The sequence below is a fragment of the Dermacentor silvarum genome, chromosome 4 (assembly GCF_013339745.2).
Source record: "Dermacentor silvarum isolate Dsil-2018 chromosome 4, BIME_Dsil_1.4, whole genome shotgun sequence".
Classification (NCBI taxonomy): Eukaryota; Metazoa; Arthropoda; class Arachnida; order Ixodida; family Ixodidae; genus Dermacentor; species Dermacentor silvarum.
In genome coordinates this window covers 38,703,883-38,721,274 of record NC_051157.2, presented here as the reverse complement: position 1 = coordinate 38,721,274, position 17,392 = coordinate 38,703,883, and the positions used below count along the sequence as shown (strand labels likewise).

General features: G+C 47.2%; 1 protein-coding gene and 1 non-coding gene across 5 annotated transcripts in view; both read right to left on the bottom strand.

The window, feature by feature from the left end:
• Window positions 1-3,437: 3,437 nt before the first annotated feature.
• LOC119449817 (homeobox protein CDX-1) overlaps window positions 3,438-17,392 on the bottom strand; it is a 34,354-nt gene continuing 20,399 nt past the window's right edge. Inside the window, exons 2-3 of one of the 4 annotated variants that reach the window (XM_049665456.1) lie at window positions 10,994-11,056; window positions 3,438-4,706 (exon numbers count right to left, since the gene is read on the bottom strand). In XM_049665456.1, coding sequence (XP_049521413.1) covers window positions 4,372-4,706; window positions 10,994-11,056 — 398 coding nt within the window. In that variant the 3' untranslated portion in view covers window positions 3,438-4,371. The remainder of the gene's footprint in view (window positions 4,707-10,993; window positions 11,057-17,392) is intronic. The other 3 variants (XM_037713087.2, XM_049665457.1, XM_037713088.2) reach the window with 3 other exon arrangements.
• On the bottom strand, window positions 12,184-12,255 carry Trnaa-ggc (transfer RNA alanine (anticodon GGC)). The gene has a single exon. It is a non-coding gene; the product is annotated as a tRNA-Ala (tRNA).

Below are 17,392 nucleotides of genomic sequence, written 5' to 3'. Positions count from 1 at the left end.
GTGACGAGCCAAGTTCCATCCCATACTGGATTTTCTTTTCAAGCGAAGCTTGTATACGCCAGCCTGCGCGAGGAGCAGGCTGCGTTTGAGCAACGGCGCCGTGAACTCGCTCAAGAAAGTGCTCGTCGTCAACGTGCCGATTCTAGCGTGAGGGATTCCGAAGCCCAGCCGAAACCCCGAGTTGCGGACCCCGAGTTGCGGGAGCAGGATGTTGAGACCAAACTTCAGCGAAGAGCCGCCTACCCTGAATTTAGGGCAAACGAAGCGGAACGCCTTTGACAGCGTCGTCTTGCCACAAGCTTCGCTTACCCCCATTTCTTCGACAGGGGAAGGGCTCTGAATTTTTTTTCAACATTACTCTGAGAGTTTCTACTTATCGCTACCGCTGACCTGCAGTTAACGCTTCGATCAGCTTCAAATCTCAACGCTTATGGAAGGTGAACGTCCTCGACGCTCCTGGCTGGGTGGATCCATGTCTTGGCATTACGTTACGATGTGCTCAGTTGTCCCCGGACGTTTCCTGCAGCAGACACATATATGCCTCATCCTGTTGCGAATATTTGGTCCTGTATATTTTTGTCCTCAGGCAGCAAGCTCGGTCATCAAAAATCAAGACACTGCACTTTGGATTATCGCATAAATTTTCTTTTCTGAATTATTGCTTGCCGTCTTTGTAAATCTACACGTACCTCTTTGTTTCCATCCTGTTGCACCAAATTTATCGGCTTTGTTTCTAACGACTCCTGGCTGTCTATTTACACTTTCAATTAACCTGTACTTGGTTGCCAACTTTTTTGACCACATCCTCCATTCTGTATCTGCACACTTTTGAGGCACAGATATTTGTCCACTTTAGCCGCTCTTTTCTTTTCATCCACGTTCCTATAAGCCTTTCTTCAGAACTCAATTTTGCTCTGCGCTTCGTTAACTTTATGGCATTGTGCGCTGTCTCAGGGCCCCCAATGGCAAGTCGGCCCACGTGAAATATATATATATATATATATATATATATATATATATATATATATACGTGTTATCTGTCGCAAAGCTGGTTAAAGTTAATGTTGCATTTTGAAAGCTTGGAATCAGTTTCGCGTAACCACGTAGCATGATCCTTGCGATATAACCACCGTAAGCGAGTGGCGCTTGCTGTCGATGTGCACGTTGGCTGCGTTACAGTGCAAAAGAAAGCGAGGCCAAATAAAATAATGCAGATCCAACATACATTTTGAAATCTACGTGAAGCGAAGTCTTCGTGAAACGGTTAATTAAATGCGATAAAACTGTTCATCTTCTGCAACGGGTTTTGCAGCATAGCGACTGCGTGCCTGCCCGACAAGACGGCAAAACGCGGAGACTTCCACCGCACGACCCACGTGACCACGGATTACACTGTGTCCGGGATCAGCCCACATTTCATAATGGCGTCTCCGGGATCAGCCTAGTTTACTATTTCACTTTACTTGGAAGGAAGCCGCCCTTGCAGACGCATCTAACCCCGGGAAGGATAACACAGAAAGCTTCACTTAATAAAGAATTATGCGCTCGACGGCGTACACTTGTTGCACTGAGGATGTTTAAGGTACCGCTGGTTGTTTCACCACGGTATTGCGGAGAGAACAGAGCCGGTAATCCTTAAATCTGTCAGGGTAGTACAGACGAGGCTATACGTACGACGCTAGCCGATTTGTTACGTGAGTGCTGTCCCATGTGTGAGCTTTTCGGTAAGACAGCAGCAACACAACAGCCACGGGTGAGCAACGTCCAGGAGAGTTCGCCTATAGAAAGCTTCGCTTGAAAACAAACAACAGCAGCAGCAGGGGGGCTCCTCGCGATAACCGCAAGATGGAGAGGCAGACGAACGACGACGGTGTGTCTTCCACGCCATCTTCCGCTGCCGTGCAGTGAAGCGCATCGGCGAGCCAGGTGAAGAAGACTGGGACGTCCCGCGCGCGCGCGCGCTGCCGCGATCGGCCCCCGGGGAGGAGGGCGTGATTTGCGGTGGCGCGAGCACAATGGGCCGGTCGCTGCAGCGGCGCCGCCGTTTGGCGGCCGTGACGGACGGGGCTCGCGGGAGCCATCGGTCCTCCTGCGCGCACGATCGCTCCTCTTTCTTCTCCCCATTCCTCCCTGGAAGGAGAACAAGGGGAACGGCGCGGCGGAGGAGTAGAGCGCGCATACGTGCGGCATCATGGAGGAAGCATCAATTGCGATGGCTCGAGGCGCGGCTCCCTCTCTCCCCCTTTCATCCACGCCGGCAGCCGGATCATCTCTCTCTATACGTCGAGGCGGCTAATGAAAAAGCGCGTTTTGGCGCCACGCGCTCCCGTTTACGACCGAGCAGATTGGGGAAAGTTTGCCGGCCGCCGCCGCCAACGCGTTGCCGGGACGCGCAATACTCGCGGCGTGCACACTTTAGCCACTTTTCATCCCCCGGTCCGCTACGGTTGCTAGCTGCACCGACCGACCGACCGACCGCGCGCGCCAGCGAGCAGCAGGGCAAACAGCGGGCTCGCGAGTGGCGCGACCCTGCTTGCCGGCAAACAGTCGTAAAATCTGGTCCCCACTTTTTCCCCTCCAACCGAGCGCACACCGACAGCAGCGGTCGAGAATTAAGTAAGCCACGCGCATGGTCGTATCGAGCCCGTGTGGTCTCATTTTATACAGACTTTGGATGAGGGGTTTGCGCGGAAGCACCCTTCCTGTCGGAGCAGCTATTTGACCGCGAGGGTTAGAAAGAATGCATTCGCGGAGCGATGTGGATTCGCGCAGATGTCAGTTAACAGATCGCGTGTTGTGTGCGGTATAGTTATTGTGGGGATTGATAGGTAGCGACGCAAAGTTCGAGAACGCGCAATGCAAGAGAATCCGAGCCGATTTCCTTGCGATCAACGCATGCGCAGTGTTGCTGATACTATACTTGTGAACGCTGAGTCGCTTCCATCCGCTATTTCTGAATATCTCCAATGCACGAATTGAGTGAGCGCATGATGGGATAGACACGGCTCCAACGGTTTACACGCGTGATACGTGCATATAGCACCGACCCCAATAACACTGACACCTGCAACGAGGAAGTACACAAGTATCCAACGTCTTTCGCAGGAGGGGTATACGGCCGTGAGCTCTGTGCGTACTACATACGCTGATTGCACGAGCCGCGTAATGTAACAGCTTGCTTCAAAAGTCACAGACGCCAACACGTGCACGAGAATACCATCTGAGCTAGCCCATCCAGTTGCCTAGTTCCCATGTTCTGTCACCTCATTCGGTGCCGTTTTTTCTTACCTTCATTCAACGCAAGCCTTGGTTGAGGTCTGGCATGCTTTGTGCAAGTGCGTCAGAGCATTTTCTACCCTCCCCCCCCCCTATTTTTTCACATTCACCCCTTTCTTTTTTGTTTCTTTTTTTTTAGTATCAAACACAGAGAACAAATGTAATGAGCGCAAACTGCATTTAGTTTCACAGACACTGAAAACAAAAACGTTATTACCCGATGAAACTGCGCACAGCACTGCCTCGTCGTGAGACGCACGTTCGCGCACTGTCGGTTGTCCGCTGCGACATGTAAAGAACAGCGCTTAGAGGTCGCCACACAAATCATCACGTGGCCATCAAGTGGTCCGTATACACGCCGCAGTTTCTAGTCCGTGGCACCACGTGTTCATGCACAGAATAAGCGTCCTGTGGGTCCACCACGGCGCCATCTGGAAGGTGCGCACATAGTCCATTGCACGATGAGCCCCGTAGGCCTGCGTGTCCGTGGAGAACCGCATAGTTCCGCACAAAGATTACTTGGAGATATCCTGGCAATGCAGTCGCTCAGTCGTCATGGTAATCGTGGGTAGGTGCGTGGATTCTCTTTCTTTCAGCTTGGCTATCGGCTTGACCGAGAATTCACGCTAAATCGGCGCTCAATATACTTGCATGCATGGCGAAATAACTCCCCTCCTAATTTTTGCCTCTTCATACACCTAGTTGAGCTCCATTGCTGAAGCGAAATGACGTAACAAGCACACCAGCCGACACCCAGGCACCGTGGTCTACACAACAACCAATTCACTTTCGAAAAAAAAAAAAATCGGCCAAAGTACATATACTCCTCGACCACGCCGAGTCAATGCTCATTATTCTTTCGAGATCGTATTTCCCGGCCCCCTCAGCAACCGCTTCTCCTCACGCTTTGATGAATGACGATGAAAATACACGTACTTTCCGCATACCAATTCCCATCATTAAACCCCAGGCGGCTTTGAAACGCAACCTCGGTGCCCCGCGCGAACACTAGCGCCAGATTTCTCCCCTAGCGGTCTTCGTACAAAACTACACGTTGACGACGGAGAGGGAGGGTGTGTCCACGGCGTGCGTGTACTATGAGTAGCCGTCGGTGGGCGCCGCCGCCGCCGAGAAAGGCGGCAGCGTGGCGGTGGGAACGGGCTCTGCCTTGACCAGCTCTCGGTGCAGCATCTCCTCCTGTTTCTTGGCCTGCTTGCGATCCTTGGCGCGCCGGTTCTGGAACCAGATCTTGACCTGCCGCTCGCTTAGGCCCAGCATTGCCGCTAACTCCGCCTTGCGCCGGATGGTGATGTAGCGACTGTAGTGGAACTCCTTCTCCAGCTCAAGCCGCTGGTGGTCGCTGTACACGACGCGGTACTTGTCCTTGGTGCGAGTCTTGCCTGCGTAGAGGAAAGAGAGAAAGCACGATGCTATACAACCATTATTGCCGAAGAAATTGAACGTCGCTATGCTATCATCGAATCATCATCATTATTGTTATCATCATCAGAAAGTTTACTTCAGGGCGAAGGACTTCTCCAAGGTGACCTCCAGTTACCCCTCGCCCGTCTTAGCCTGCAAATTTTCTAATATAGTCACTCCTACGAGCCCTCTCTCACCCTGAACTGCGTTTCCCTTCCCTTAACATACATTTGTTACTCTAAACAGACCAACGGTTATCTGCCCTATACGTATCACATAGCCTGCACAACTCCACTTCGCCCTCTTAATTTCATACGATACCCAAATCGAACAGCAACTCAGGATATATCCGATTAAATTATAAGGTTTCAGCTCCGTCACTCAATTCGCAGCTTCACGTCACCTAAATAGTTTGGTAATTAGAATACGCATAATCGGGGTCGTATACCTATATTATACTGCCCTATAACGACTAAATTTGAGGCTGTACAGATGTGTACAATAATACTCTGCTTTGTTAACCACTAAAGAAATACCAGCATTACACAAACAAAACCAGCTCTAAATATAGAATTGACAACAACACACATGCAAATATATTGTACTTGCTTCTGTAATAAAAAAAAAAACACCGCCCAAGCACTCCGTACAGATGATTAACGAGCGAAGCTAAAACGTGCGGCCCCGGTGTTTAGCAGTGAGTTAATCCCGACGTTGTACTGAAGCATTTCTCAATTATTGGTTACATGTTTGTGTTTCTAGTGGAACGCAAGCGCCAATGGCGGGCGGATGCTGCTAACCACGACGCCGAGCTAACTCGAGATATCGAACGCATGCGACAACGGCGAGCCGAGGAGGAGGCGTTGCGGGCAAAGCAGCGTCAACGTGGCAATGGCGGGAACGCGTTCGCCGTGGCCAACGCCCGCTTTCGGCGGGAGTTTCTCGAGCGGCACTTTGGCTTCGGCTGCGACGAAACGTCCACGTTGAAATCGCGAAGTAGAACGCAAGCACCAATGGCGGGCGGACGCTGCTAATCACGACTCTGAACTAACTCGAGATATCGAACGCATGCGGCAACGGCGAACCGAGGAGCCGGCGTTGCGGGCAGAGCAGGTACGACGCAGAGAACGATCGACGTCACTAACGGCGCAGCCAATGGCGCGCGCTTGGGTGCGACATAGAGAACGACGTAACTGACGACGCAGCCAATGGAGACGTTTAGAGAAACATGGGACGAACGGTTTTTTGTTTCGCCTAGCCATATACAGCTTTCGCTGTAAAATTTACAATCCTTCTATATCGTCTCCCTGTCCCCGGCTAGCACCGTATATACCATCTTGTATGGATCATAGCCTTATAAGATCAATTTGCCACATAGCAACACAAGAACACATGTAAACTCATTTTCCACAAAAGCAGTAATTACCGAATTATACCTGCATTTTCGCGTACCAGACTCTGCCTTTTTCAAACACCCATTAACTAACTTATATTGCAGTAACGCATTGTATAAGTACGACTTGTATGGTGTTTTATGTTAAGCTTGTGCTGTATTTACGTTATTGTTCACTCAACTGCGTGCCCGAGATTTGTTTGTGTGATTTATTTAACACATTGCCCCTCTACTCTGGAGTGTACAGGTATGTATATACCTAGTGGGTGAATGAACGAATTCCTTGCAAAACGAAGGCAATTCCGTACGTAGGCTTCTCCACACAAAGACGTTTACTGTGGAGAAGCCACCTTTTGGTAAACAGATTTTAAGAGATGTGTCGGTGTGTGTGTGAGAGAGAGAAACAACTTTATTTACGGCATAACGAGGGCGTTACATTAGCTTGCTGGTGGTCCGAAGGGTGGTGGCCAAATGCTTGCCACGATCGTTTCGGCCCAGTTAGTTACTTCTGCCTGAATCTGGTAGTCAGTCGTCGACAAGAGTGACTCCAATGTCTCGTGGGTGGGAGTTGGCAGTAATGACTGTGGAGGAGGGTTTCCCTCGCGTTCCCAAAGAATGTTATTTTGGGTAGCCTTCGTGCAGTTGCAATGTTGTCAGTTTGGTTGGATTTCATCCGGGTAGATTTTGGATACCCGATGGGGGCTGGTGATAGAATCGGTTTGGATTTATCTCCAGATCGTAGCCTGATCCCTTTTTGTTAGTTCTGTAGGCGGGTTCGCGTATGTTTTGCGATTCTCTCTATAATAAGCGGTAATTTTCTTATATGTGGTAATCCCTTACAGCGTTGAGGGGTACACCTTCCGGTTGATTAAACCTCGGGCTACCAGGTGGGCCGCCTCATTCCCCGGATTCCTCGCGTGACAGGGTACCCATACAAGTTGTATCTCATTGTTAGATGTGCTATTTTTTTAGAAGCGGCATTGTTGAAAAAGGCGCGCAGGTTCGGATATCACCCATGAAAGAAAAAGCTCATTGTTTACGTCACCGAGGGCAAGAGCGCGAATGCCCGAGAGAAGCGCGGCGCGCAGGTTTACTGGCTAGTTGGGTGCGCGAAAACACCTCGCTCAGGAGCTGCCGCCACAGCGTCTAGTTGCGTAGCAATCTAAGTGACCCAGCGGACGCAGTGGGAATAAACTCTGTACCCAACCCGGCAGCTGCAACATCCTAGCTACAGCGAAAGCGCCTGAAGTTGGGTAAAGGCTGAGAAGGAGATGCTGTAATGGTTTGGGCACGTGGACGAGATGTGATCGAGAGGGCTGTATATAACGGGAAAATGGGCGGCGATGATCGGTGACCCTGGTGGCAAGAGGAAACGAGGTTGTTTGCCCCAAGCAAGGATGTCAATTACCACAATACTAAGACTCAATACCAAGAAACTGAGCAAGGACTAAGTGCGGGCAGTACCAAAGAAGTTCAGGAAAACAAAACAGTTGGGCTAGTTGGTCTGACACTGAACACGTTTGTAATCGATTACGTTCTTTTGATAGGTTTGTAATTTAGTGATCACTTTGTTTACTCGGAAACGGCTCTCTGTAATTTAATTACTTTTTTTCAGTAACTGATTACATGTAACCAGTTACATATTTGACGAAACAAGCTCTGACAGGCGGCGTAGCTTTGAGAACTTAAATTTGACATGAACTACAAAGTCCAAAGGGGTGAAAACATGTACCTGGATTACCTCCTTCCAACAATCAGCGTCCTGCAGCTACGCCTGGATCACCTGAACATGGCAGGCTTGCAGATTCACATACACTTCTCTTGTAGGTCCGACCTCCGAGCTTTTCTCATGAAATAAATTTATCTCCCTCTCTCCTGGAAGCACTTATAGGCGGCCTTCATAGGGGATAAGAGCTGCTGCTGAATTCTTCGCTCATTGCAGTCTATGACCTCTATGGTATAGACAGAAGTTTATGCCAGGTAAAATCATATGTTTCTATCTCTTTGATAATAAGTGACTTACACTTATTTTGGTGATTGTAACACACGAACAATATTCCTAGGAGTGAATAATATGCAGCATTATATTAAATTACATTACAGATTTATGACACATTTTCAAGGAACATGAACGTTTGTTGGCGTCCGTTACAATTAGTCGTTTATGTCAAAATAGCTAACGAGTGAAGGGCGCCGAGATGAGGTCCACCAGATATCGACCGACAAATTTAAATGGCTCTATAGCGATGGCCTCTTCGGACGTTGATACCAGGGAGTCATCTAATGCGGTTTTTCTGTTTTTCCCTTCTCCTAGCTGTCGCGAACGCCTTCCTTTAGCTCCAGCAACAATGAAGCGCTGTCTTCATAGAGAACCCAGACCCGAACATCGCGGCATTCACTATCTTGTGACAATCTGTGACCACAATCTTGTGAGAAAAGTGATCGTACCTTACAACACAGCATTTCCTCTCAAGCGCACACATTGAGCGAGTTTTCAGTGTCGCTTCTATGTGTTCACAAGTAAACGAGAGAAGATTACTGAATAAAATTTTGAAAAGGAATACTTAGTGCATGAAGATAAGCGTATGAAGGGGCTGCAGAAGACACATTGAAAGAGCCGGGCCACCTTGTGCTATTTACTGTATTTGTGCAATGTTAATAAATGTAGGGAGGAAGGTAACGTTAAAATAATCGCTTACTTTTTAGTAATTGCTCAATTACTGTCGTGGTGCAGTAATTAGTGATCGCAGTGAATTAAATTTTTGAAAGAAGTAATTTTAATTGTGGTCATGCAGTTACCTTTTTTTTCTGTAACGTGTACAAGTATGTGCTAAACCCATTTCCTCTACAGGTAACAGTTGATCGCCGTAGAAGGCAGACGTGGAGTAGTAGTTTGAGCGCACGGATTCAAGACTCGTAAGCCCCGGTTCAATTTTCCATACCACCACGCAACGTTCTTTTCTCAGGTGGTGTGAGAACCGACCGCTATTCTTGCAAACAGACAAACACGCTCAGTTTACTCCCTAGCTCATGGGTGTTGTTCGCAGTAAATAAGTACATAATAAATACAGCGCGCAGGCATGTATGTGAACGTTATACGACGGACAAACATATGTAGCGAATAGATGTATATGAGACGGGGTGCTATGTGCCATCCTTGCTTTATTTTTGTGGCCCAACAGTGTAGCGAGCTCGTGAAGACCGTAAACTGTGTAGCACGAAACACTTAAGCATAGGATCTATAAATACTCTGGTGTGATGACGTATACTGTACAGTATAGAGAGGTTGTCCAATGCGTATACTGATAGTTCACGTAGTCGGGTCTACAGCATTCTTTTTCTTCTACACTTACCGGCGGCTATGCAAATGCATAGTAAGTCATGCCCGTTGAGTAACGCACACACGTATATAGCTCACAACCGCCACCTTTTGAAGCACAACTTCTTTGCGATGCCCGCAACGTCGTATTTGTCCTCTACAAGTATTATCTGCTGCTATATCTCCCGAAATACACGTATACGGGTGCCCCACTCTCCCAGTCTGCATGCATGGTGCATGCATGAAACTACGCGCAAATTTACAAGCACCGAAACTGTGCGACAACGCAGTGGCTTTCGCGACCGGGTCAAAACTAAAGATCACCAGCCCTTCCCTTGTCGAGAAAATGGGGGTAAGCGAAGCTTGTCATGCGTGCACCTGACCTATATACTACTTTTACTTCCCTTTCGTAATACTTGCCCCCCCCCCCCCCCCCCTCTTTCCTTCTACTTTTCCTACCCTTCCGTGCAACTTTTTCTTCCGTTGCGTTGTACGATTCTCTGCTCGTCGCTGTTGTCGCTTGCGTTCGATGTCTCGAGTTTCCTCGGCGGCGTGGTTAGCAGCATTCGCCCACCATTGCCGCTTGCGATTCTTCGAAATTAAATTGCTTCAAACTTAGATCTGTCCGTTACGGTAAGACAATGAATGGCTCAAACCCCCGTGGGTAAACGCGACCTCCCCATTACGATGACGGAAGAGAAGTGAAATTCTACGCTGGAATGATGAGCGGCAGCGCAGCCAGCTGTGGAAGACGACGATGACGAACGCGGGAGCAGTGGCACGAGCGCGTGCCGAGCACAAGCACGAGCGCAATCCGAGGGGCGCCAAAGAGCCAGCTGCTGAAGAAGACGACGACGCTCGAGCCAATGCTGATGATGATACCGCGTACGCGCACACCGACCCCGACACAAAGCTTTATAGTGAGCCTATAAAGTGAGCCTAAAGCTATAAAGCTTAATACTCATTGCCAGAGGGGAATGAGTTCGCTCCCCATGTAGTGCCGCTAGTAGGAAAGGCCTGGATTTTTTTTTTTCTTCTTCGCAGTATGTCGATGGTGAACCCGAGGATCAGGAGGTGACCTTACGTATACGAAGGCGGGGTAACGGAAGGGGGGCAGAAGGACGCATCAAACCCAACTTCAAGTTTTGTCCAAGTTCACACGGTATAGAGGTCATGAAGACGATCACATTCATTTGAGCAATCCTTTACACTCGTTGGAAACCGTGAACGCATGGTAGAGACCGGTGTCGTTCTCTTCCCAGAGCGGACGGTTGTCCAGCCAGCCTGAATAATAGCGTCGCGGAGAGCAGTGTACTTTCACATGCACCACGACGACAGAACTCGCGGAGAAGGTGCTGACCATTTCGCTTCCACGGCAAACGGCACACAGGAGAAGATCGGCAATTCCGACGATGCATAAGTCTAATGCGTTCTCAAATGTCACCTAAACAAGCTAAAGACGACGCGGAATGGTTTAGTACATCTCGTATGCATCGGACAGAAAGCGCAGCTGTATAGATGAACATGGCAAGAGATGAAGGCACGCAAGTTTGTGCAATCAGTCGAATTCCTGCGAAGCTTACCCGCTTCGTCCATTCCCGAAAACGGGATGGCAACACAGACGCCGTTGAGGGCACATCGGGCGGCTGCATCCGCTCGGTCATTTCCGTGGATTCAGCGGCCGTGGCACAGCGCATATGGAAGGAGAAAAAGCGACGCCACGTAAGCGTCACGTGACACCGCACAGAGAGGCGTGGCTCGCGACAGAAAGCGGCCACTATGCGTGGCTAGCTCGCCTTCGAGCTGCGGCACGCCGCTCAGCCAAAGAGCACTAGGGATGTGAAACCCGCACTGCTCGGCAAACCGAATAGGAAATAGTCGGAGAGAAAAATAGTAGAAAGCAAACGCTAAAAACTCTCCGCGTCGAGCAGGCTGAAGATAAAATGGAATCGACTTGACAGCGCAATGCACAAGCGAACCGGCTTATGCGCTTACACAAGGGCAGACCCCATAATAAAATTAAATGGCGAGGTTCTATAACGCCCTGCGGACTCTGGGGGTTGTCATCGGCGGATTAATCAATCCGCCAATTTTAACTGCCTGGGGTTCTTCAGCGTGCACTCCAAGCACAGTGTACGCACGTACTAGTGCTTCTTCGTTGCTCCCGCATCGGAATGCATGCGGCCGCTGAGCTGGGGTGCGAACCCGCGACCTCTTGCTCAGCAGCAGAACGGCATGTAGCCACTGAGCCACCGGGTCAAAGAAGAAATAAAACCGCGGTACCAGTGAGCACGACTGACGATCAGTGAATTCACGATGAAAGGCGGTCTCGAGGGCCATGTTGATTTCGTCAATAACACAGACAGCGTTGGGTATACATACACCGGCTTTTGTGATTCAATTTAACGACCACATATAAAGGATTGAATGACGTGTCGCTTTCAAGTTAATGAGGTATGTACGTAATAACGGACGTGGGTCACACGATCAAAGGCTTCGTCGTGCTCATGATATACCACTTGAAATCTCATTTGCCAGAGACGGTAAATCGTTCCCGTTATATATATATATATATATATATATATATATATATATATATATATATAGTGAACGAGAAGAAAGAGAACCGATGGGGCCCGATTTTTATTATTCATATCATAAGAAGCCAACAAACATTGACACCAAGGACAACATAGGGGAAATTACTTTTACTTACTAATTGAATTAAAGAAATGATAAATCAATGGAAATGAAAACGGGTGAAAAAACAACTGTCCGCAAGTGGGGAACGAACCCACGTCTTCGCATTGCCCGTGCGATGCTCTCACCATTAAGCTACCGCGGAGCCGTTTTTCCAGCCACTTTCTGGGGTATTTATGTTTTTATAACTATAACTAACTCTGGGGTTATAACTATAACTAACTACCTCAGAGTTAGTTATAGTTATAAAGACATAAATACCCCAGAAAGTGGATGGAAAAAATGTGGTTAATCCCTCTTATATAGGAATCGGTATAGAACACGAAAGTGAAACGTGTCTTCACAGAAGTAGTGTAGTGTTTATTGCACATTGATATATAATGTCTATTGGTGTTTTGTGGCTAAAGCGCCCTTAGGCGTTGATGCACCCACGCTGACGCCTGGTGGCACGTCTCCTCCATCACGACTACCAACGTCGATGACCATGAGCAACCGTCGTGCATATGGAAGCTGCACTACGCTGCACACGCTAGCACAACGCGAAAGACGAAGCACGTAACTGACACACTAATACAACGCGCAAGACAAAGCACGTAACTGAATCGTCACCGAGTCAAATCAGCGCGTACAGCGCGTCGTAATTGCAGCCTCCGCGATCAACTTCAGAAACATTTTCAGAGCTAATTGCGGAGGCCACGCTCCGCTGTGCTGAGTACGGTGAACGCGACCTAGGTGGCGTTGGTAGTGCTTCTTGATGCCAGCGTCCCTTCGAATGCTGGCATCGAGGCGTCGTAGTGCTGAGACCACCGAAGCGTTCACTGTCGGTGCGCGTTAGTGTCATAATGCAGTACTTCTCTTTTCTGCTCGTAGGCGGCGGCACCGCCCCGAGCAAGAGCGCGGGTACACGGAGGAGTGTTAGATATATAAGGCGCGTCTGTGTAGCTCTCTGCAAATGCGTTTGTGGCGCAATGGGTTAAACGCTCGGCGATCTATCGTCGCGGACCGAGAGGTCGTGGGTTCGATTTCCAAATTTTGCATGTTTGTGGAACTTTTTCTTCTGGTTTCTTTCTTTGTATTATGTTCTATGACGTATTTCCGTGACGGTTCTCAGTGAAGTCTTGGTGGACCCCGGCATAAAACACTTTCGTGTTAAAACAGCTCCGCGATAGCTCAATGGTGAGAGCATCGCACGCGTAATGCGAAGACGTGGGTTCGTTCTCCGCATGCGGACAGTTGTTTTTTCACCCGTTTTCATTTCCATTAATTTATCATTTCTTTAATTCAATTAGTAAGTGCAAGTAATTTCCTCTATGTTGTCCTTGGTGTCAATGTTTGTTGGCTTCTTATGATATATATATATATATATATATATATATATATATATATATATATATATAATATATAGTACAATCATTGCATTCTACCGGTGCTAACATACGGGGCAGAAACTTGGAGGTTAACAAAGAAGCTCGAGAACAAGTTAAAGACCGCACAAAGAGCAATGGAACGAAAAATCTTAGGAGTAACGTTAAGAGACAGGAAGAAAGCGGTGTGGATCAGAGAACAAACGGGGGTAGACGATATTCTAGTTGACATTAAGCGGAAGAAATGGAGCTGGACAGGCCATGTAATGCGTAGGATGGATAACCGGTGGACCATTAGGGTTACAGAATGGATACCAAGAGAAGGGAAGCGCAGTCGAGGACGGCAGAAAGTCAGGTGGGATGATGAGGTTAGGAAATTCGCAGGCGCAAGTTGGAATACGCTAGCGCAAGACAGGGGTAATTGGAGATCGCAGGGAGAGGCCTTCGTTATGCAGTGGACATAAATATAGGCTGATGATGATGATGATATATATATATATATATATATATATATCGTTTCCCCACAAGAAAAGTAGAAAGTTACCTATCAAGAAAAGGGTCAGGCAAGTAGACGCAATCTCTTCAATGCTATTTATTCACTGCATGCTTAGAAGAAGTATTCAAGGTATTAGATTTGGAAGGCTTAGGGTGAGGATCAACGGCGAATATCTCAGCAACCTTCGGTTCACAAATGACATTGTCCTGTACAGTAACACTGGGGACGAATTACAACAAATGATTGAGGACCTTCACCGAGAAAGTGTAAGAGCGACGTTCAAGATTAATATATGCAGAAGACAAAGATAATGTTCAATAACCTCGCAAGGGAACAAGAATTCAGCATCGCCAGTCAGCCTCTAGAGTGTGTACAGGAGTACGTTTATCTATAGGTCAATTACTCATAGTGGACCCTGATCATGAGAAGGAAATATACAGAAGAATAAAAACGGGTTACAGTGCATACGGCAGGCATTACCAAATCCTGACTGGGAGCTTACCACTGTCGTTGAACAGAAAAGTGCAGAATCATTGCATTCTACCGGTGCTAACATATGGGGCAGAAACTTGGAGGTTAACGAAGAAGCTCGAGAACAAGTTAAGGACTGTGCAAGGAGCGATGGAACGAAAAATGTTAGGCGTAACGTTTAGAGACAGGAACAGAGCGGTGTGGATCAGAGAACAAACGGGGGTAGACGATATTCTAGTTGACATTAAGCGGAAGAAATGGAGCTGGGCAGGCTATGTAATGCGCAGGGTATATTACCGGTGGACCATTAGAGTTACAGCATGGATATCAAGGAAAGGGAAGTGCCGTCGAGAACGGCAGAAACTTCGGAGGCGGGGGGGGGGGGGGGGGGGGGAATTCAAAACTTGCAGGCGCTAGTTGGAAACAACTATAGTGCAAGACAGGGGTAATTGGAGATCGCAGGCAAAGGCCTTCGTCCTGTAGTGGACGTAAAATACGCTGATGGTGTTATATATATATATATATATATATATATATATATATATATATATATATATATATATATATATATCCAGAGCTTTGGCCATAGCTGGCCCTTGCGCCACAAAGCAACATATACCATCATCAGAGCTTGCTGGAATACGCATGCAAGTTAGCCTCCTTTCGGCCGACGGCCAAGTACTTTCCAAATGGTGATGATGATGATGATAATGATGATTTATTGGCATCCCCTTTCAAACAGGGTGGTGGCAAATAATCACCTAGCCTGCGTGATTTAATCAGATATTCTTTACGTGTTTTTCATTCTAGCATTTTTTGTATACATCTCCAGAAACCTTTTACTTTCCTCACAACTACCTTATATCGCAATATGCCTGTAACAGATCCGGTCGTATCAATTTTGTTTTTCCACCAATACTCTTAACGCCTCTTGCATATCTCGACTATTGACCGGTTGATGCTTCCGTCCACTTTAAATCCAAGCACTTGTGAAACAACTCAACGACTCTGCGCCACGTTGCAGCTAGCTACTTTGGGCGCCATACCAAGCTTTCCCAAAGAAGTTTAGTGTGTAGAGGGGGGAAAAAAAAGGTAGTTAAGGACTCTGGTTGCACGCTCAGTCTTTACGTGCGGTTGGCGAAAGATTTCTTTCTTTCTTTCTTTCTTTCTTTCTTTCTTTCTTTCTTTCTTTCTTTCTTTCTTTCTTTCTTTCTTTCTTTCTTTCTTTCTTTCTTTCTTTCTTTCTTTCTTATTTACTCCTTGTCGAAAGGAGGAAATGACACAGCCTTCTTTTTGCAAAGAAGCTGCGCTCCTTATCGGATATGGCTCAGCTGGACATGCTCGGCCCGTGTCTGCAGATAGGCATCCCTGGCGCCACTTCTGTTTTATCGTCCGTGTTTCCAGCTAATTAAGGAGAGAGAGATGCGATGGGGAGATAGGGTGGGTAGATTGCGAGCAAACTGTATATACAAACTCATCGATTTGCCACGAGACGAGGATTTCTCGGCGCCAGCCATCTGTGTTTTCTAGAAACGCAGCTTGCATGCTTCTTTCTCTCTCTCTCTCTTTTTCTTTCTTCCTTTCTCTCTCTCTCTCTCTTTCTTTCTTTTTTTCTTTTCGAGAAGAAGTTTGCTTCACTATAACTGTTTATCGTTACTCGCTGTTATACCGGTGTTTATATCTTGCGTACTATCACAGATAAATGGCGGCAGGCCGCTTCGTTTTGTTTTGTCTTGAGTCGCAAGTCACGTATACGTTGAAAAATGAGGTCGCGAGCTCGACCCCCGGTGGCGTTCCGGAGGGTTCGAATGCTGAATCACTCGTTTACGTAACATTTCAGCAAACCTCCCTTACAAAAATAAGTTGTACAGTCTATAAATTGTCTATAAACTCGCTGCAGTCCGCTTCACCTTCTTATAGACCTGTGTGTTTTTTTTTTCATATAAGTCGAATTTCCTTTGAGTATTTCTTTTGGTATATTGCGGTCCATAGACCGCCGTACTTGTTGTTTGAGAAAAGCCCATCAGAGATAAAAAAATGGATGCTAGCTGAGAAAAAAATTGAAGTCTGTGAACTACACAAGACAATTTATAAAAATAACGAAAAGATGTCCATACATTTCTTAAAATAAACTATGTAAGTCATTGAAGCACTCCAGGCGACTATTTCTTTAAATTATTATTTGTAGACTACCGCTCAGGCGTTGGCGAAAGCCAAGGTGCAGCTTTGCTACGTAAATGCCTGTCCAGACAGCTATACGTCCATTAAGTATCAACTATTTAGTACACTTCCTGTATTATACTAGGTGATCACGTTTAAATTTTGCAAAATTCTTAAAGATCACCTGGGGCAGACATCATAATCGTAAACCTTGAGCTGGATTATTCAAAAAGGCGGACAATACTTACACCAGAAATCGGAACATGTATTCAACTAATTAACAAAAATAACTAATTAACTTTTAAATTAATTACTTTATGACACATTGCAATTTACTAAATTGAGCGGGTGAGTTTGTAAGGCATATACGCTTCGAATAAACTTCCATGGATGACATCAATTTGGAGATATCGATTTCCGAAGTGTGCGATAGTAAATGTAACTGGCGTTCCAGTTAATTTTGCGCTTCAATGCATAAAATAGCGTTCCGTCGAAAAATAAGTGGAACAACAGTTCACCGCTAGCTTGACGGCGCATATCTCGGAAACCGTGCCATCCTTAAAACTCCGTGAATGCTTTCTCCGAGCGAACTGCCAATTTCTTTCTCGAATAAACGAATGCCAAAAATAAAGCAATTTGATTCGCATCTTTCCTCATCTTGCGTATTCCCGCATAACGCATCTGGTTGAACCAATGACCGCCACCCTTTCATCTCTCTCTTCGACACCCCTGCCCACCGTAAAGCGATGTACGACAGCTTGCTGCTCGACCTATTAAGGAGCGATACAATT